General features: G+C 33.2%; 1 protein-coding gene across 1 annotated transcript in view; it reads right to left on the reverse strand.

Annotated features, from left to right (window-relative positions):
* Positions 1-1,456: 1,456 nt before the first annotated feature.
* The window catches only part of LOC114324464 (aromatic-L-amino-acid decarboxylase-like), a 60,772-nt gene continuing 39,681 nt past the window's right edge, over positions 1,457-22,547 (reverse strand). Inside the window, exons 2-4 of the mRNA XM_050644736.1 lie at positions 14,782-15,016; positions 11,079-11,198; positions 1,457-2,635 (exon numbers count right to left, since the gene is read on the reverse strand). Coding sequence (XP_050500693.1) covers positions 1,544-2,635; positions 11,079-11,198; positions 14,782-15,016 — 1,447 coding nt within the window. The 3' untranslated portion in view covers positions 1,457-1,543. The remainder of the gene's footprint in view (positions 2,636-11,078; positions 11,199-14,781; positions 15,017-22,547) is intronic.

Consider the following 22,547-nt stretch of genomic DNA (forward strand, 5'->3'; position numbering starts at 1 on the left):
AACTTTTCGTAATAAAATTTTTTGATATTTTGAAGTATAAAGGTAGTTTGCTCTTGAGCGAAATTAATATTTTTTGACATACCTCGTATACTGTTGACAAAATTTGATATCTGATGATTGCATCTTAGGTTTTAGACTATGCAGAGCACTTTATAAAGAATGACTTTTTTCGTAAAATTGATATTAAAAAAGTTTCCCATATGGTGCAAAGTTACGCATATCTGAGCCAGAAATTAAGATAGGTAAGGGCAATCAAACAACTGCAGTATTCAGAAGAATAATACAAGGATGGGCAGCATACGGAGCACTTAGGAACATTTTTAAGAGTGGCATTCCAACTAGCATGAAGAAAAAAGTTTTCGACCAATGCGTGCTACCGGTGATGACCTATGGCGCAGAAACACTATCGCTCACAAAGAAAAACGCACAAAAACTAAGAGTAGCGCAGTAAAGAATGGAGCGATCAATGATAGGGGCCACTCTGCGAGACAGGATTAGAAACGAAGATCTACGAGCTAAGACCAAAGTCATAGACGTCATTGAAAGAAGCTGTAACATAAAGTGGAAATGGGCTAGACACGTTGCCAAAATGAAGAACGCAAGATGGACTCGCAAACTAGTTGAATGGAGACCAAGAGCCGATAAGCGTAGCGAAGGAAGACCACCAACACGATGGCAACGACTTACGAAAGACAAGAAAAAACTGGATGCAGAAAGCACAAGATAGAACCCTTTGAAGACAAACAGGGGAGGCCTATGTCCAGCAGTGGATTAAGAGAGGCTGATAATGATGACTTCAACTCTGAGATTTGCGGTCTGATTCCAGTAAAGATTTCTAAATTATTTTCAGATCTTGGTTATTAATTCCTGCCTCTTTTAGCATTTGCATCATCTTGGCATTCTGTATTCAATCAATATTGTCCATTAGATTGAGTTGGTTCTATAGTCTTAGTTTTATTGGCTCAATTTTTTCGTCGTCTTCAAGTATGTAGCTCTTTTATACGTCCTTCCCATCTATTTATTTTATTTGCACTTATTATTTTGTTATTTTTGCATAATATATTTGCAGTACCTTTTTTGTGTATATGTCGGCTGCTTCTTTAATTTTTATGTATATTTTATGGCGACTTGCTATATACGCCATTGGGTCAGCTTTTGTCGATACCATGGCGTTACGAAATCTTGTTTGTGGAATCCACCTGGAGTGTCTATATTTCACGCATGAACAATTTATACGTTGCGTTTTTGCGTCTCAGACAACCTTCATAGTTATGAAAACTTTTTCGTACAGAAGGTTCTCGAGTATTTTTTTGGTGTCTGTTAATATTTAGTTATTGAACTTTGCCACACCATTTAATCCTAAGACTGTACGAAGTTTGCTGGGTCAGCATCAGACAAAGGATCTTGGTAGGAGAAATATTCGTGATTTATTATCAGGGATAAAATGAGTACTAGATATCTTTTATCACATTTATTGACGAATCTAAGTGTTCTTAAAATAAATAAATTTATTTACAATATTACTATAACGTTACATAAAAAATTATTTAGATTTCTCCATTCTACTATTCTCAATAGCCGTATCAGAAAATTCGATGGAAGAAATACTTCGTTTATCACTCATCTCCATAGCGATTCGAGTTTTGTCACTGGGTAAAATTTCGTCAGCTTGTGATTTAATCTCTTCCCAAGAAAATTCGACATCAATGGCATTAGTCAATCGGCTGCAAATGGCGAATCGAATAACGAATTTTTCGTGAAAGTGTCCAGCAATAACAAATATATTTTTTCTTTGGTCAAGCTTTTCTAAAAGTTGTTCAGAAAGAGAGTTAGCTCCTTTAAGTCTAAAAGTTACCAACCCCATGCTAGAGGTACAAACTTCAAATCTTGAGTCCGTTTTAACTAAATCTTCGAAATGTTTGGCTAACGCTATTTGTCCTCGGACGTGTTTTTGAATACCTTCTACACCATAAATCTTAAGCACGAACCACAATTTCAGAGCTCTAAACCTTCTTCCGAGAGATATTTGCCAATGTCGGTATTCCGGGGCGAGACCTTTGTGATTATCTTTAAGATAAATTCTTTGGACGTTAAAAGCTTCAACTAAGTATTTAGCGTTTTTGACCCACATTGCCGAACAATCAAAATTAACCAACATCCATTTATGAGCATTGAAGTTGAAGGAATCTGCAAATTGAACACCCTTCATTAGATACCTATATTCTGGGCAGGCAAAAGCTGTTCCAGCATAGGCTGCGTCTACGTGAAGCCATATGTTTTCTTTGTTGCAAATGGGTCCTAGTTCTGTTAGGTCATCAAAGGCACATGTAGGCGTTGTTCCAAGGCAAGCTACAACGTAACAAGGAATAAGTCCTTGTTCTTTATCCTTTTGGATCGTTTCGAGAAGGGCAGTTGCTGTTAGTTGACCCTTTTCATTAGAAGGTATAAGCCGCATTGGCATTGATCCCAATAATCCGGACTTTTCGACAGAGGAATTGGACTGGTCCGATGTATACGCTATCAGTTTTCCTTTAATATCGGCTTCTTTTAGGTTGGGATTTTTCTCCATTAAATCTTTGACTTTTTTCTCTTTGGCCGCTAGAAGACCAATAAAGGTGACCTCACTAGCCGATCCCTAAAAAGAAATATATACATTAATATCATTCCCTGATTAAATATTGTTATTTTCAGGAAGGTATGGTCGAAGCGAAGATCGGTGGGATATGCGCATTTTATCAATGAAATTCGATATTTTTAAGATATTTCAGAAGCCGCTATAGATAAAATGTTTTAACAAACTATTAATCATTCATAATTACTCGACGGATATTAGTACAGTTAAAATAATTAAGACGATAACCGGACAATAATTATTTAATGAGTGAAATTTATTTTTTTTTTACTTTAATGACAAAAAAAGCAAGCCCATTAGCAGACTCCAATTAAAAATTATTTTGCACATCATATTTGAAACATTATTTGGTTGAAAAATCTCATTTTTGTTGGCAAAAAAAATATATTAATTTGTTTGGACTAAATTACAGTTGGGTTTATCTTAAAAAGGATATGTTACTATCAATTCACACAGTGTTGCCAAACTGAATTTTGTTATTTTGGGTGTAAATTTTTTCCACGGATCTCCGAGGGTACATTACCCAGGTATTTGTTACTCCGAAGGATGCTATATGAGACTATGTGAACATTAAGGGGCGCGGGCGTTTAAATCAAAGCGAACACGAACGAACGAACGAATTCGTTCGTTAACTTTATTGTATTTGTACAGCGAATCGAGCACGACCGAACGAATTCGTTCGAATTCGTACATGTTCCAACCGATGTCGGTAAGTTAGCGAATCATCAAAGGAAATCGTTGTTCAATGTGGACAGTGGATAGACGGTAGCGAACGAATTAGTTTAGAAGTACCTGATTTAATTTATTTACAAACATTAGTTTGAGAGGGTTGTTTATTGTGTAGTTGTGAAAACATAATTTTGCAATATGGAATGGGCCAATGAAAAGATACTTCAATTAATTTAGTTATATAGAAATGAAGAATGCCTATGAAACCCGAAATCGAAGCTATACAGGGTGTTTCATTGGTAAAGTAACATACGTTAACTGTAGAAAGAGGATACTTAGGCGGTCTTAAAAATACCATACATAATGGGTCTTACTCCATTAATAACAAAGATACTGGGTGTTTTATCTATTTTGCCATTTTTTTAATTGGTTCATAACTTTTTGACCACACTGTATATTTATTTTATATTTGGCACGCAAATATCATTTAAGGCGTACAATAAATTAATTTATTTACAACTGTAAAAAATCCAGGACCGGCTTAAAAAATATTGGAAAAATATTCCGACCCCAAAACAACACCCTGTACATTAAATTTTTTTAAAATGGATTTTTCAGTTGAAAAGAGGATAAAAAACTAAATTCAGTGGTATACTTTGAATTTTCGGCAAAATGATTTTTCTGGTGAAATTTGGAATTTGAATTCTGAAATTAAGTGAATTGCGAGAGCTTTAAGTAGAAAAAAATTGAAATACAGCTTACAACTTGTCAACCACACTGTATATGGATTTTATATTTAACACGCGAATATTCTTTTAGGTGTCCAGTCAATTAATTTAATTACAATTATAAAAAATCAAGGTCCGGATTAAAAAATATTGTATAAATGTTCCAACCCAAAAAAACACCTTGTATATTATTTTTTTTTAAATGGATTTTGCATTTGAAAAGAGGATGAAAAACAAAATTAGTGGTATACTTTGAATTTTCGGCAAAATGATTTTTCTGGTAAAAATTTGAATTTGAATTCTGAAATTAGGTGAATTGCGAAGCTCAAAGTAAAATAAATTAAAATATGACTTAATTTTAATTATTAATACCATTATTTAATCCAAATTGGTAAAATATTAACATTTGCACACATAACAATAATTTTTGATGACCCCCTCTGTGGCTCAGTGATAAGTGATAAGAGAGCCTACCTTTGGATCGCAAGGTCCGAATGGTCGTGAGTTCGAATCTCACCAGGGTCAGAAATTTTTCGTTTATTATAAATTAATAAATGAAAATAGTTTCTGTCCTTGTGGGATCGGTACTCACCGGAGGGACCGCAGACGTTCGGATACAATTAGCGTCTCTTTGCAAAGACAATGACGTCGACTTTGCAATGTAACAAGACACTTACTCAACACACACAGTACACAGTACACATGACGCTAGGTACCTAACTACCAAAATTTACCGTACCTACGTATAAAATTTTTTTTTTTTATGGTGGTAACTTTGAATAAGTACTTTAGTTTTGAATAGTGAATATGCTGCAAATTTTCGCTGTTTTGTTATAATTTTTAGCTATTTTGTTGATTAAAGTGATGTATTCTTTATTGACCCTTTATTATTTATTCATTATTTAAAGATGAATACTCGCCAAAAACTATTTTTCACACATAATAAAAAACACTAAAATATTAACATTTTACCAATTTATATTAAATAATGATATTAATTAAAATTAAGTCGCATTTTAATTTTTTCTACAAGAGCTCTCGCAATTGCCATAATTTCAGAATTCAAATTAAAAATTTTACCAGAAAAATCATTTTGTCGAAAATTCAAAGTATACCACTAATTTTGTTTTCCATCCTCTTTTGAAATGCGAAATCCATTTTAAAGAAAATTAATATACAAGATGTTTTTTTGGGTCGGAATATTTACACAATATTTTTTAAACCGGACCTGGATTTTTTATAATTGTAAATAAATTAATTGATTGGACACCTAGAAGAATATTTGAGTGTTAAATATAAAATCAATATACAGTGAGGTTGACAAGTTGTAAGCTGTATTTCAATTTTTTTCTACTTAGAGCTCTCGCAATTCACTTAATTTCCGAATTCAAATTCAAAATTTCACCAGTAAAATCATTTTGCCGAAAATTCAAATTATACCACTAAATTTAGTTTTTCATCTTCTTTTCAACTGAAAAATCCATTTAAAAAAAATTTATATACAGGGTGTTGTTTTGGGGTCGGATTATTTTTCCAATATTTTTTAATCCGGATCTGGATCTTTTACAATTGTAAATAAATTTATTTATTGTACACCTTAAATGGTATTTGAGTGCCAAATATAAAATAAATATACAGTGTGGTTAAAAAGTTATGAACCATTTAAAAAAATGGCAAAATAGATAAAACACCCAGTATCTTTGCTATTAATGGAGTAAGACCCATTAAGTATGGTATTTTTGAGATCGCCTAAGTGTCCTCTTTCTACAGTTAACGTATGTTACTTTCCCAATGAAACACCCTGTATAAAATAATATAAACAGAAAAACTGATGCTTGTTTTAACATTTCTATAGGAATGGGTTGTGATGTCTCTGAACTAAAAAAATGAATTAGCTTCTGGCATCATTTAGACGAGAAAGACAAAAAGAGAGTTCGAAGTGGTTTGCATTTAAAAGACTAATTTTTATTGGATAAATTTCAACCCGGAAAGACTAATGAGGTAAGCAAATCAAATTAATTGCTAAAATTAATTAACTGCAAATTTATTTTGATACACCAATTTTACAATTTATTATTTGAACATAATATACTCATAATACCAAGAGCAAGCAACTTTTTCGAGGAAGAATTTTAAGAAAGCTGGTTCTTTAATATATTGTTATCTATGATCCCTCAAACAGCGTATAACACCTGCTACCTGGCTGCTGATACAGATTGCGTTCATTAGTTCGAAGCACATTACAGGTACCTACCTAAATATATTGAATTCAATATTATTTTAACAAGATAATTTTTTTTGTCATTGTTAGAAATATGAATACAAATATTTTGTCAGTAATTTATATGCTAAAAAGTGTTACGTTTAACCTGTGATCTTGTGCGGAATGGAAGCATGGACGTTAAAGGCCAGTTCCATTAACAAATTTGAAGTGTTTGAAATGTGGTGCCTACGTCGAATGCTTAGAATAGCATGGAAGGACAGAGTCAGAAATGATTAAGTACTAAGGAGAGCGGGTTTACAGGATAGGGAACTTTTTAATTATGTTAAAGGGGGAACGATACACACACGATACACAGGGGGAACATATTACGAGGGGAACGATACACTTTTCAGCAACTGATACTCAACGGAAAGATAGTCCACGGCTGTGAAATGTTTTGCAATGCTGCTAAAAACAGTAATATTTTATAAACAAGACAATGTACGGTGGACGCCTACGCAGAAATGCACGGCATCTTAAGAAGAAGAAATATGAATTTATACTTGCTAGACATTTCTGGACGTTTTACTTATCTCAAACTTTAGTTAATAGTGCCATATTTAAATAAAATATTAATAAACAAAACTTATCATCAAAATTTTCAACAAAATAATAAAAAAATTCCTGGATTAATTATTTTTGAGACTGGGTTAAAATCAAATTTTTTAAATTAAATAATTATAGAATAGAGACAGGACAAAATGAAATTATTGATGTCGTATCAAAATTTATACTTGTGAATATGACATATTTTTGAAGTTATACTTCTTTACCGGCGATAGAGGGTAAATTTTTATATGGGAAAACCTAGCGACCGGGCGCATGCGCATTATAACTTTGTTCTGATTGGATGTTCAAATGACATGTCAAAAGTTATTCAATATAGCGGCTGTGGCACAGCTGTAGTTAGATTATTTATGGTTGTTGCGTTTTAAAATTTGTGTGAAAAGAAACAACAAACAAAAGTTAGTTAATAGTTATACTGCCTTTTTAAATAGTTTTCGTATACCTATATTTTTGGACTTTTGGACTATTTTGGGCAAGAAAAACTCATTCTAATTTGGTAAGTAGTTTTTATTATAATCATATTGTAATTATACATTTGGATTAGGTTGAAATACATACATTTATTTTCTCAAGAATGCGGATTTTAGAGAGAAATCCCAAATTAGGTTCGATTTTTATTTTTAAATTATGATTTTTTGGCGTAGATTCATTTATCTAGTCGGTATGTAATGCTTGGATTTACATACTTAATTTGATTACCAACAAAAGTTCTACCAATCTTCACCTAATATATTGTTTTCTTACTGTTTTGTTATATTTTTATATTTTCTTCCACAAAAAACTACATAATTTAATCAGTGGCGTAGCTAGCCCCACGGGGGCCCAATATCAAAGTTTGTCGCGGGGCCCTTTTCCACGACTGATATGGGATAGAGCTAAGAAAATGTTCAACAAAAGAAGCAAAAACGCTTGTATAGAATAGAATAGAAATATGCTTTATTGTCACTGAAAATTTTGTAATTTTAGGGACAAAGCTTACAAGGAGTCGAAAAAACAATAATAAAATACAGTTTACTGAAATTACATAAATCATCAATATTATTACAAAGATTAAGGCAGGGCGATCCTTTGTCATCATTAATCTTCAACTTATGGCTAATAGAAATAATGCGAAAAACAAAAATCAATAGAGAAGGACTCCTATATCAAAAAAGCCACCGAGTTTTGGCATTTGCTGATGATGTGGTGTCGCAGACAAGGGGAAAAACTACAAGAGATAGTACGGAAAATAGTAAGTAGCGAAAAAAATGTGACTGTACATAAATGAAACTAAAACAAAATGTATGGCGTGGACAGATGGTCATTTAAGGAACGGACAAATGTTTAAAGTAGAAGTAGAAGAAGGAACATCATACGAATTCGAAATGGTAGAAAGATTTACATACCTAGGAGCAATAATATCACGTAAGCAATAATATCAACATTAAAGAAGAAATACAAGGTAGAATAATGGCAGGCAATAGAAGTGTACATGCGCATAATGAAATGTTGAAAAACAAGTTTTTATCAAGAAAGGCAAAAATACAGTTATACAAAACAACTATATAGCCAAGAGTAACATACTGCAGTGAGACATGGGCAATGACAAAAAATGAAAAAAAATTATTGGAGATCTGGGAAAGGAAAAGCCTGAGGAAGATATTGGAGGCATAATAAGGGACGGTTTATGGATAAAAAATCAAATAATGAGTTCAAGGAATCATACAATCAACCTAATATAATAGGAGTGATAGGCACAGAGACTTAGATGGCGAGGTCACTTAGGAAGGATGCTGAACACGCGGACTCCAAAAAGGGTAGGTACTAAACTACACTATAGCTTCAAAAAAGAGCAAAGGAAGGCCGAAAAATAGATGGAAGCAAGAGGTCGAAAAATATATGGAAAGAATGGGACTATAGAAGACCAGAAAAGAAAAATGGAAATTATTAAATGAATTCCAGAAAACAGGAAGGAATAGAGGAAAATCACATATCAAGCCACAGAAGATCTCAGTACATAAATAAAAGTGAAAATGAAGAAAGACCAAACTTTTCAGGCCATGGGTCTAAAGGCCATAGGCCTTTAGTGCTATTATATATATATATATATATATATATATATATATATATATATATATATATATATATATATTTGTACAAATATTATCGACCGTACTGTGTTAAATAGTAATGTTTGAATAACGGCAATTCGGTCAGTTGAAAGAAAACTCTATTTGTTTTAAGTCTCAATATTTCGTCACTATTTGGTGACTTCTTCAGGAGAAAACTGCAAATTTATTAATATTAGACATGGACAAACTTAAATATTTCGATACTTACAACTATAAGAGTAAAAATTTAAATTTCTTTAACATTATTTTGAAAATTGATTTAGAAAATGACAGATTTTATTTTGACTTATTGGGGAGTTATGGTAACTGCAATATATTTTATATTAATAGAATGTTATCTGATATATACAATTTTTAGTGAATAGGTCAAAGTAAAAAAGGAAATTATACATTTACGAAATTTTAAGGTGGAAAGGTAATAGTAGAAAACTAAGAAAGGACCTAGAGTAAGTTAAATTGATTTATAAAATGTAATTGATGGTACTTCATGAGTTAGTGTAAGACTGGTATTTAGAAATTTAATTTTATTTTAATATTTAATATTAATATTTAAGCCTGGAATAGTTATCTTCCTAACTAGTGCGGAAAGTCATACTTTTCCGCACGCTAAGCAGTCGAGTGCGGAAAAAAACTTTCCGCAAGAGTTAGGAACAATATTTTTCTACGAGCGTTTAAAAAATGACCAAATCTTATCAATCCAATCAATTAATTGAATTAAAAAATGACGCTAATAAGTTATAATAATCCCGAATTAAAGTCAATGTGGTGCCTAAATACCTGTTATGCAGTAATAGTAGGGAAGGGAAGTATGCTAAATGTGCAGTCACTCGAGCGCTTTGGTGACCTATTGGGTGGTGAAAAGTTGGTTCTAAACCAAAAAAAAGTTAAGTAAAGTTTTCCATTTTAGTGGGGACTTTCCATTTTTTATTTAATTTTCCATTTCCAACAATCGTTTTTTCCGATTATAGCGCCATTTATTCATAATTCAAAAAAATGTTTTAAATAAAAGTTACTTATTTTTACACAAGAAATCCGAATCTGCAATAAAAAATGGGGGCTACTATTTAAAATTTTAAAGTAACCCCCCACCCCACCTCCGTGGGGGTCGTGTTTGGTGCCATTCGATAGTTTTCAAACATATTAAATACGTGTATTTTTCAGTTTTTCGATTTGACATTCATGTCGCGAAATACTGCGGGATTCGTATTTAAAATTTTAAATTTACCCCCACCCCTCTCCGTGGGGAGTTGTGTTTGATATCATTCGATAGATTTTTGACAAATATTAAGCGTGCATTTTTTAGTTTTTAGATCTATTGTTCATTTCGCGAAATATTCGCTTTTTTTCTTGTGAAACTTTGTGACTCACCCATTTCGTTACGATCCGCCCAAATCGTCAGATTTTTAAAATATACTCTGTTTTGCGTGTACTTAACTTACCTTATCTTAATCTGAAAATTTCGAGTTTTTCTAAGGATAGATTTTTTTTATTCGACCCCCCCTCCTTAACTAACGCCCCTGTGTTTAGAGCCAATATATGGTAGAGGTACATCTACAGGGTACCAGGTTTCTCCCCATATGATAATTTGACGCGCTCGAGTTGCTGCAAAAATCTCCGCTTGGGCTCCCCTACCATAATGAATGGTGTATATCAACACAGGTTTTAATATTTTAAAGTCATAGCAACGATGTATTGTCAAAAAGCACGTCACACACTTTAAAATTTCCTCGCATCTTTACTTACGAAAATAATTCAGTGATTTAGATGGTGCTTACGCTCTCAAAAAGGATTAAAGTATTACACATTTTTATAATCAGTATTTTAAGAGCTTTTAAATGAGATGTCACATGATGTACATTCCTATTTAAAAAAAAAATCAAAGTTATGCTTGTCACCTGAAGAGGGTTGGCGTAAAGTTCGAAACATTGATGCCGTAATATACTATAATTATTTTAAAAATCGACCTGTCCGAGCGTTTTGTTTATGTGCAATAAGTTAATAAGGGGGAAGGGGGTAACACTTATTCCAGCGCACTGTCGCTTAAAATAAAAACAGAAGAGGAATAACAGAAAATAAAACAATATGTCTGACTTATTTATATAGCATACCTGAATAATTCCTCCTCCAGGTCCTTCAGAACAATTAAGAAATTCTTCTGGAAGATCTATTAATTTTCCGAGCCAGTTCATCATTACAACTTCTAATTCCGTGTATGCTGGACTTGCAATCTAAAACATTATAATCAAAAGCTAAATAAGGCAAAGATAAAATAAAAAAAATGTTTTTTGTGTGTGTTAATTTAGGTCTTTTCAAGGCTCGGAAACGCAAGTAAAATATATAATTTTTGAAATTGCGAAGTGCGTAAATTCAAACTCAAGCTTATTCTCTCAGTTACCGATATAGACCAGGGCGCATCTGTAAAAATATTAGTACTTTTAGACGTTGAGAGGTGACTTTTTTTACAGAAATTGCTTGAAAATAACTCAAATAATAATATTTGAGTTATCCTCCCTCTCAAAAAGGTCCGGAACATTGTTTAAATAATCAAAATGTCAAAAAATGAAGGAAAAATTCGATTTTTTTTCTTCGTTTTTTGATTATAACTTTAACAGTATTCATTTACGAGAAAAGTTGTACTAACATAAAAGTTGCCTAATTAAATTTCCTACAATATAGAATTAGTTAAAAATTTAAAAAATAGTCACCCTTGTTGCAAAATAGCAATAATTGCGAAAAAACCATGCAAAAACAAGTATTCGCATTTTACGTTTTTCAACCATTTATGCTACACTTACGACCTTCATATTTCATCCAAAAAAACTTTATGATACAGTAAAATAAAACAGTAAATTTCATTAAGATCGGTTCAACAGATTTTGCAAAATAAATTTTTCAATCCAGGTTTCGCAAAAAAAATTGATTTTTTCAAATTGTTACAGGACTGAAAATAAAGCAGATAGCAAATTGATTTTTTTTTGCTTATAGAAGTTTATGGTACGTTTCATTTGCAATTTGCAAAACTAAAATCGATTAACTACCACGGCGTCAGAAAATGTTTTAAATAAAAATTAATTATTCGTGCTACGCGCAGGAAAGCGGATAGTTTGCTCTGATTGGCCATTCCAATGACCTTTGATAATGATTGATACATTTTAATTTTTATTACATTTCGATATAAATAAATTTGTTTATTGCAAAATAAAAACACATACTCTATCCTTTGAAATAACACTTTTTAGCAAAAATTTTCTTTGTTCATATATTTTAACTTATAGAATAAAAGTATATTATTTTTAAACATATGCAATTGTTTAAACAATATTTCACAAACAATAATAAAATTAGTTTGATTTTTGTGGAATTAAAATATTAAAATACAACAAAATATAGAGTAAGAAAATAATATATTAGATAAAGTTTGGAAGAAATTTTGGTGGAAATCAACTTGTGTGAATCGAACACCGCTGTCCTGCGCGTAGCACCAAAAATTAAAGTTTATTTAAAAAATTTCCTGACGCTGTGGTAATTAATCGGTTTTAATTTTTCAAATTGAAAATTAAAGGTATTATAGTACAGTACACTTCTATAAGCAAAAAAAATCAACTTGATATCTGCTTTATTTTCAGTTCTGCAACATTTTTAAAAAATGAATTTTTTTGCGAAAGCTGGATTGCAAAATTTATTTTTCAAAATCTATTAAACCGATGTTAATAAAATTTACAGTGTTATATCATAAAATTTTTTCTGGGTAAAATATGAAGGTCCTAAGTGTAGCATAAATGGTTGAAAAACGTAAAATGCAAATACTTGTTTTTGTATGTTTTTTTTTCGTAATTATTGCTATTTTGCAACAAGGTTGACTCTTTTTCAATTTTTAACCAATTCTATATTGAAGGAAATTTAATTACGCAACTTTTATGTCAGTACAACTTTTCTCAGAAATGAATAGTTTTAAAGTTATAGTCAAAAAACCAATAAAAAAATCGAATTTTTCCTTCATATTTTGACATTTTGATTATTTAAACAATGTTCCGGACCATTTTGAGTGGGAGGATAACTCAAATATTATTATTTGAGTTATTTTCAAGCAATTTCTGTAAAAAAATTTGAGTCACCCCCCAACGTCCATCTCAAAACAGATGCGCCCTGGACTAATAAGTAATTTTGAGATTATTTCATTTTAATTTAAAATATTTCTCTTTAGTTGCTAATACAGCTCGATGACCCGTCTTCTTATAAGCGCTTCGTTATCCATAAAAAAACAATATTTTAGAAAAAACACGCCAAATGTTCTTTTCGGGATCTAATAGAAGATTTTAACTTGAATTTAGTTACTTGATAATTACAAAAATAATATTTTTACTTTTGTTTTTGAGCCTTGAAAATCGTCATTTTTCGTATGTTTTTTCAGTTTTGACTTGTTTATAACTCAAAAACGATCCACTTAAGAGAATAATTAGAGAAGACCTTTTTTGTACCGAATGATCCTTCTTCTTTTACTTAAGGTGCTTCCCATTACTGAAGGTTGGCTACTACAGCAAATTGCTCTTATATTAAGCTGTTCATAGTATCGAATGTGTGTCCATGCGTGTCCAGTTTCTTACGCTCTTCTGCCAGGAGCATTTTCTTCTTCCTTTACCTGTTCTCTCTTCCAATTTCCCTTCCATTATGAGTCGTAAAAAGCTGTATCTTTCTCCTCTGTAAAAAGATAACTCGTTCTTCTGTTTTTTACAATATTTAGAAGATCTCTCTGTCCCCATTCTTCTCTGCATCTCTTGTCACGTGCTCTGACCAAGAGATCTTCAGCATTCTTCGAAAACCCCACATCTCAAAGGCTTCTATATGCCTCATACTTGCAATATTTTTATAAATGAATATTTTTACAAATTGGTATCGTATATCCAACGATAAGGTAGACTTTATTGGTAATTTTTTCATTATTTGAAAAGAGGATCTAGCATACTATACGAGTACGTATTTCGACCTCGTGGTCAAGATCGTTTATTATCCAGCAACCAAGATATTGTAGTCTTTGTACGGGTTCTATCTGTTTGTTATAGATACGAATATTAATGTCGGCATTTGGTGCACGTGTAACAGCCATTACTTTTGTTTTATTTGTGTTTATATTCAGACACAAGCCATCTCCCTCTATGGTTATGATATTCAAAAGTCATTGCAAATCATCAGTACTGTCCGCAGGAAGTTAGGTTTCGAGAGTTCTGTATGTTTTCCAAGAGTTCTATGTGTTTTACTTGAGCAAACGCTTTTTCGTAGTCGATAAAACAGAGAAACACGTATTCTCTCTGATCTCGGCATTTTTGTAGTAATATCTGGAGGCCAAATAATGCCTCCCTCGTACCAAGCCCCATACTAAATCCAAATTTATTGTCGCTCAGGTTTCTCTCACATTATCTGTATATACGTTGAAGAAACAATAATTTTGGTATAAATGTCGAATGATCCAAAAAATCTAAAATAACTGATCGGGTCGAAAAAATTGAATTTTATAATTAAAACAATTGTATACCTAAGTAAATTTAGCAATAACTCTGGCATATAGGTAAAGGGGATATTACATGAAAAATACTTTTTAAGGCATTCAAAACGTAAAAACTATACAGGGTGTTCACTTTGAAATAGGAAAGTTTATTAGATTTCCAGAAAAACGGAAGATCTGACAACAATGTAACTACAATTACTAGATCCTTACTCACTAAATCCTATAAAAATCGTGCAAGATGTTTTCGAGATAAATGAGGCGTTCCATATATAAAACTCACCCTGTATAATAATAAACCCTATGCTTACCCAGCTTAATCCAACGCATCCGAATCCTGCACTTAACATTTCCCCAACAACAGCTGGAAATGAATTTGCAGTGGGGTAGAAAGCGTGAAATCTTGGAGAGTGCCAGTGGGTAAGGCCTGGCATGATGATTCTGTCCACGTCCTGCAGGACATCTTGCCATGATTCTCCAGTTTGTGGAGCTTCTTTAGGTAGTAGTTCTCCTAAGTACCCAGGCTGTACTGATGGTAATACGGGTCTGAAATAAAACAAAATGAGATTATTATTTATTTTGATGTTTGATGCCCTGTGGGAGTTTTTTGTTTTGTTTTGTTTGATGTTATTATTACTATTATTAATTTTTAATGACTATTTGGACAACTTTACTGTTTTATAATTATTTCTTATGGTAAAATCAAAAGATTGTAAAATAGTGTTTTTAATTATAGGCTATTGAGTACGTGATAATTTTTTTTACTGTTTTTAAATACAATCTGTTACATCACAAAAAAAAGTAACACTAAGCATTTTTGTTGAACGAACAAATGTGAGAGGAGTTTTAGTCCAATGACTATCAACTCCTAGTAGGTTTGTTACTAATAACTACACTAAATCACTTATTTTCACTTAAAACCTTAAAACACTTTAAGACACTTATTTTCTAAATGGCAAGTCAAGAGGAGTTCTAATTTTCAGTCTATTTAGTTGTGTAGAGTTGTCCAATAAATTCACTGCTAATTCGTTGGGGTGCTTTTCCAGTCGTTTGAAATATTTATCACTGCATTTGATGATCATCTGCTTCACTGTGTCGATCTTCAAGTCCCTGTAAATGTCTGCATTTGGAATGAACCACGGTGCATTTGTGATTGCACGAAGAACCTTGTATTGAAACCGCTCCAGTATTGCTAGGTTGCTGTCTGCTGCAGTTCCCCACAGTTCAATCCCGTATGTCCAGATGGGCCGGATGATTGCTTTATACACTAATATTTTGTTAGATAGAGATAAGGTGGGATTTCGGCCGAGAAACCAGTAGTGTTTTTTGTATTTTATTCCTAATTGCTTCCTCTTCGTCCAGATGTGTGTTCTCCATGTTAGCCCCTTGCATTAGGATATTCGGTGTTCCTTTGTGACATTTAGTGAATACTACGTTAACTGATTTTGCTTCGTTGATCTTTATCTTCCATTTCTTAGCCCATATTTCAACTAGATGTATGTTTTGTTGCAATATTTCAGCTGCCTGTATGGGATCTGGTTTTTTTTTACCAGAATTGCAGTGTCATCTGCGAATGTTGCGATTGTAGATTCTTCTCCAGTTGGGAAATCAGCTGTAAAGTTTGTGTAGAGAATTGGTGCCAAGACACTGCCTTGCGGGACCCCAGCATTTATGTTGTGAATTTCAGACACACTTTCTTCGTATCTTGTGTAAAATAGCCTTTCTTCGAGATATGATTTTAGTATTGTACATAGTGGCTGAGAGACTTCTTTCTTCAGTTTGAATAATAACCTGGATGCCAGACCTTGTCAAATGCTTGACTTACATCCAGGAAAATGGCATTACAATAGCTCTTTTCCTGAAAGGCTGTTTGTATCTTTTCTACCACCCTATGCTCTTGTTCATTTGTGCCGTGGTTTTGGCGAAAACCGAACTGATGATTTTGTATAATATTGTTTGTCTGAATATCAATAATTATTAGTCTACTTGCAATGATTTTCTCTGCAACTTTGGACATAACTGGTAATAGGCTAATGGGTCGGTAGGATTTAGTCTCATGTGGAGGTTTTCCTGGTTTTGGAATCGTTATGATTTCTGCTAACTTCCATTGTGCAGGAAAGTAACCTGTTCTTAGTACCGAATTGATGATCTGTGTTAAACTTACTATTCCTTTTCTAGGTAGGTTAATTAATATATTGGCCGTTATCAGATCATGTCCAGGCAACTTCTTTTTATTGAGGTTTTTTATTAGACCTTTTACTTCATTAGGAGTTTTGCCCATTTGGGTGGTAGATTCATTTGATTAGGACTATCTAAATATTCATAGATGTCGTCATCTTCATTGGCTCTGTTTGTTAGTGGCTGAAATACCTTTTCTAGATGTTTTGCGCAGTGGCGGCTCGTGATTTTTACGATAGGGGAGGCTATACCTAACTGTAAAATATCTAGACAAGTTTGCACTAGCAAAAAAATGCGCCAAAAAATGTAATTTAAGGCCCCATTTTTTGACCATTTTTTATTTACACTTCATAATATAATCCTAATTCATAATTTCATGATACCATATCATTTTAAAAATTGTTAGTCTAATTGTAAAAGTTTAATACCAAAGTTTGCGTCGTTTATTTGTTAACAATTCCATCTATTTGTACCTAAATAGATACCTCGCGTATCAAAATAAATACAGATTTGAAGTTTTGCAGTCCATACATAATGAAGCTTCAAATTCTTTAAGATACTCAACTGAATTTTTTTAATTCTAAACGCGGCCTACTGCGAATTCAAAAACACCATAAATTACCGATATTTTGCTTTGAGTTAGAGATATCGGAAAAAGTTATTTGAGCAAGTTGTTCCAAATATTATTATAACCCCACATACCAAATTTCATAACAATATTCGCACTTTTAGATTTTTCATTATTTTTAGTCAGGACCCTAAAATTCGTTGTCCCGAGACGCACGCAACCACGCAACGGAGCCGAGAAGCTATTCTGCCTCCCTTGGTATATCTCCGGGCAGCGTGTGATGGCACCGTAGATGCCACTGTTAGGAGACCGGGTCTCCTTAAACGCCTGCTGCGCTGCACGGAGCATTAGCAACGGAGACTGTTGGGCTTCTCGGCTCCGTGCTCCGTTCATGCATCTCGGGATAACCCAGGGTCCTGCCTACAATAATATGTATGTAATAAAACTGAGACGCGATCAGCGTTCTAATGCTAATGCTCCGTACGTATGGATAATTAGTGATAATATGGAATTTACACGTTGTATAATAGTGAGAGTTGTACTTGTTGTTTTCGCGATTCATGATAAACAAAACAGTGTAGAGTGTGTAAAAAATTTATGGGGAGGCTGAGCCTCCCTTGCCTCCTCTGACGAGCCGCCACTGGTTTTGCGGAAGCGTCTGCTTTTTCCTGATCTGTCTTTAACCATTTTAAATATTCTGTTCTGATAGGCGGAATTTTGGTTTTGTGGCCGCTTTAGCTTATTTGTGGCCTTCCATAATGAGTAATCGCTGTCTGAATTAGGTGTCAAATTTTCTAGGTAATATTGGAAATTGGCGTTACTATGTTGTTTTAGTAGTTCTTTTATTTCTCTACACATTCTGTTTAATTCTGTTTTGTCTTGAGGCAAGGGCGGATCCAGAACCGATTTTCGGGAGGGGCCATAAACTTTTTTTTGGGGAGGAGTACCAGAAGTACGGGGGTAATTTTTAAAAATTAATGTTACAATGGTGAGTTTTAAGTCACTTTTCACACACTTTGAGAAGTGCCTTAAAACTCACCATTCCTGCCATAGTACCGATTCCTACACATTTCTTCGGATCCAAGTGCAGTTCTTTCAACAAGTTTAATACTATTTTTTCCAATGCTTCTCCTGCCAGGCCTTGTTCTTTCCCTCTTTCTTGATTTTCACTAATTATTTTTAGGTTCTCATAAGCGTCAATGAATTTGACAAAGTCTTCACGAATGTTGTTATTGTGTATGTATCTCAAATTTAGAGAAAGCTGTTCCACGTGGGATACGTCAGTCGTTTCGTCAAATATTATTTGTTCAATTATTTCTTCACCACAGCATGTTATTAATTGGTTTTAACTGCTGCTACTAATGCATGTTACTCAGGAAGATGCTGTGGATAGGTGTTATTTAAGAGTCTTATCTCCTGATGCGATTTTAAACCTTAACACTGTGGTGCTAAGTCAAAACCCGATATGTCAAAAAACGTGATTTTGCAGCAGATGAGTTTAAAAGTTCGCGGTGTTGTTGTAATAGTGGACATATCGGAAACAATTTTATTATCTACTGGTTACATGGATGCGTTTAGCCATGTGGGGTTTTGTCATCACATTCTTCATCGCTCAATGTACATATTGGCATTAAAAACGAAAAATCGATAATTTTTGACATATCGGGTTTGGCCTTAGTACCACAGCAATTTCCCTCATTCTTAGGTCCAGCATCTTCGTCCAGAAGCATAAGGCCATCATCACGATGGTCTCTTAGAGGAATATTTTGTCGACCTAAGGACATTATAGACCCTACTATTGGTCGTAGTCGTTCTTTATTTTTTGTTTCTGTTGAGACCTCTGGGAGTCTATCTGGTTAATGACTGACTTTTGAAGGTTGCTATAACTTTTTAGAAAATCCAGCTCAACCTGAACGCACTCTTTGTGGTATGATGCTTTTTCATGGGTTTATATGACACCGTCTTTGCTCATGAGTTTGGCGAAAGATGTTAAAAGTTTCGTGACGAGGCTTTGGGCTGTCATCCCGTTATTGTGACCATATTTTTCATTAGAAAAATGAAACGCAATATTTGTAAAACAATTCCTTTTGACTGTGCGAAAATACCAACCAACTCCTTTGTTCTAAGTGCTAGTGACCCAATAACGCTTCACTTCTTTTTAATTCTTTGTGTGTATAGAATATGGAAATTTATACGATTTTGATGGCTGTCAAGATCGTTCTAACAATTGGCACTCTGTAAAATTATCAACATTTTGATTTATAAAAAACCCAAAAGTCATTCTTGAAGCTTCTCCGTTACTTCTTTTTTTCAATTACTTTTAATGGGAAATAAGCCACAATTTTACCAAAAAAATGATTTTATTAACGTTTCGAAGCCCAAATCGGTTTTTTTGGGCTTTGAAAAAAAAACCGATTTGGGCTTCGAAACGTTAATAAAATCATTTTTTGGTGAAATTGTGGCTTATTTCCCATTAAAAGTAATTGATTATAGAAATGCCACAAGAAAATAGCTTCAGCACAACATTCTTTTTTTTCAATTCTAGTCCAGAAAACGTATTTATCCTCTGTTTTGTACATATATATGTGTTTGAAATTAAAAACATTTGAACTGCAAATATTTAAATTTATATTATTCTAAATTCTCGGAGGGGGCCATGACCCCCATGGCCCCCTCCCTGGATCCGCCCTTGTCTTGAGGTGAACGAGTTTGCTGCCATTTTTTACGAAGTTACGTGATAATACCGGCCTGATCATCCCACTACATCAAAAGAACGACATTCGGGTGATACAAATTATTGGGTAGAAGATGAATAATTTCTATAAGTGTGCATTACTCCACCCCGTCCAAATGCTTCAGACTATCCCTTTCTCCCCCGATAGCACTGTGATGCCCTATGTCTATAGGGGATCTCTATCAGCAAAGTGCCTATCATGTAGGAGTCCTGGGTACACGGACTCCCACACGAAATTCTACCCCGAACATTGCAGGTTAGCGTGAGGCGCTCTATTCTCACTATCTCTATTAACTTATCATGGATCCGTATTGCTTGCTCGGGCCTCACTTGATTCCTCGCTTCCGGGCTACGTCCAGTTCGGTGACTCGGCGCTCGAGGATGTGATCCCCTCTTGCCCGGTTTTTTGGTTTGTTAGCATTTTTTGTAGCATTTATGAGTAACAATCCTGAATATAGCCTACAAGTTACTATCAAATGTTGCGTAGGAAAGTCTAAGGTAATAAATATGCGGAACAAATAGATGAAGTACCTATATCATTGTGGTTTATGCAGACAGAAATCCACAAGAGACCAAATCTTCGTCTTATGACAGATTTTAGAAAAAATAGTGAATTCAATATACACACACATACACATCATTTTTTTATTATTTTTTAGGCTGCATATGATAACGTCAATAGAACATTTCTGATCTGGATACTGAAAAAGTTTAATATTCCAACACAGCTTCTTATGATAGTACAAGACAGAGCAAAATTCGAATTCAAAACACACTAAAAGAAACAATGCAAACTACGTCAAGATGATGCCTTATTCTATTAGTCCATGTGGTGAGACCGCTCCCGTCTGGAAAAATTTCTGCTTCGGTTTCTTTGTGGATTCCTATTCAAAAATGTCCCCTTTAAACAAATCTGAAGGGTGCCGGGCCAAATTTTTGGGCAGAAATTGTTTAAACAATATTTTTAAACAAATACAAAAGATCACGTTTTATTGCTCTCGAACATATATTTTTAAGTTTTGTTGGTCATTCTAAATAAGAAAAGTATCTTGTAAATTTTCTCAAAAATGGATAGTTTTCGAGTTATAGGCTATTTAAAATCTGAAAAATGCGAAAATACGCATTTTCAAGGCCTAAAAACTCATATTTAAATTAATATTTTTGAAGTTGCCAGCTACTTAAATTGAAGTTTAAACATTCAGCTTCAAGATTCTGAAGAATGATTGCGTCTAACCTTAATCTAAACCGTTGTTTTTAATTGTTAAAATATGTATGTCTATCCGATTTTTTGCCGGTGCGGTGCGCTCTATTTCAAAAATCTCCAATTTTCCTCCGAAAAATATTTTTTCTAAATTATTTGGGACATTCTAAATAAAATAAGTTTCCTGACATTTTTCTCAAAAATTAACAGTTTTAAAGTCATAAGCGATTTAAAATCCAAAAATGCGTTTCTTTGGCATTTTTCGGATTTTAAACCGCTTATAACTTTAAAACTATTAATTTTTGAGAAAAATGTCAAGAAACTTATTTTATTTAGAATATCCCAAGGAATCTAAAAAATATATTTTTCGGAGGAAAATAGAAGATTTTTGAAATATAGCGAGCCGCACCGGCAAAAAAATCGGATAAACACGCATATTTAACAATTAAAAAACAACGGTATAAATTAAGGTTAGACGCGATCACTCTTCAGAATCTTGAAGCGGAATGTTTAATCTTCAATTTAAGTATCTGGCAACCTCAAAAATACTAATCTAAATATGAGTTTTTAAGCCTCAAAAATGCGTATTTTCGCATTTTTCAGATTTTAAATCTCATATAACTCGAAAACTATCAATTTTTAAGAAAAATTACAAGATAATTTTCTTGTTTAGAATGACCCAAAAAATCTAAAAATATATGTTCCAGAGCAAAAAAGGTGATCTTTTGTATTTGTTTAAAAAAATTGTTAGAAAAATTGTAAACAATTTCTGCCCAAAAATTCCACCCGGCACCCTTCAGATTTGTTTAAAGGGGACATTTTTTAATAGGAATTCACAAAGAAACCGAATCAGAATTTTTTTCAGACGGGAGCGGTCTCACCACAGGGACTATATGTTGTATTTATCATAACGTTAGAGAAGAGTATTTAACAACACAAGAGGGACAAGATGACGAAAGAGACCCGATAAAAGCATTTAATTCGATAGAAAGAGAAGCACAAAATACGGGCCTAAAAGGTAATCAAAATTTCACCAGGCGTGTTGTTGGGTGTCCCGAGTAGTTTAACAGTACTGTTGCCGGTCCCAAGCTCGGATAAAGGAGGAGGGGGTTTTCAGCAAAGTTAGCACCCTACTGATGGATTATAAATAATGTGATCATAGATATATTATGCAATATTCTACAATCTTTTTAATTTAAAATTGATCTACCATATACCTATTAGACTTTCTTTTATCTATACAAAAAACTCGTTCATCTTAATGTACATTTTTTATCGTTTTATATGTATTTTTAACTTATATTATCTTACAAATAGTTAGTGTACCTAATTGTAAAGTGTAGTAAAAATGTTTGTTTTGTTTATTTGTTACCTATGTATGTAAAGTTGCATGTAA

This window comes from Diabrotica virgifera, chromosome 1 (assembly GCF_917563875.1).
Source record: "Diabrotica virgifera virgifera chromosome 1, PGI_DIABVI_V3a".
In the NCBI taxonomy this organism is placed as follows: Eukaryota; Metazoa; Arthropoda; class Insecta; order Coleoptera; family Chrysomelidae; genus Diabrotica; species Diabrotica virgifera.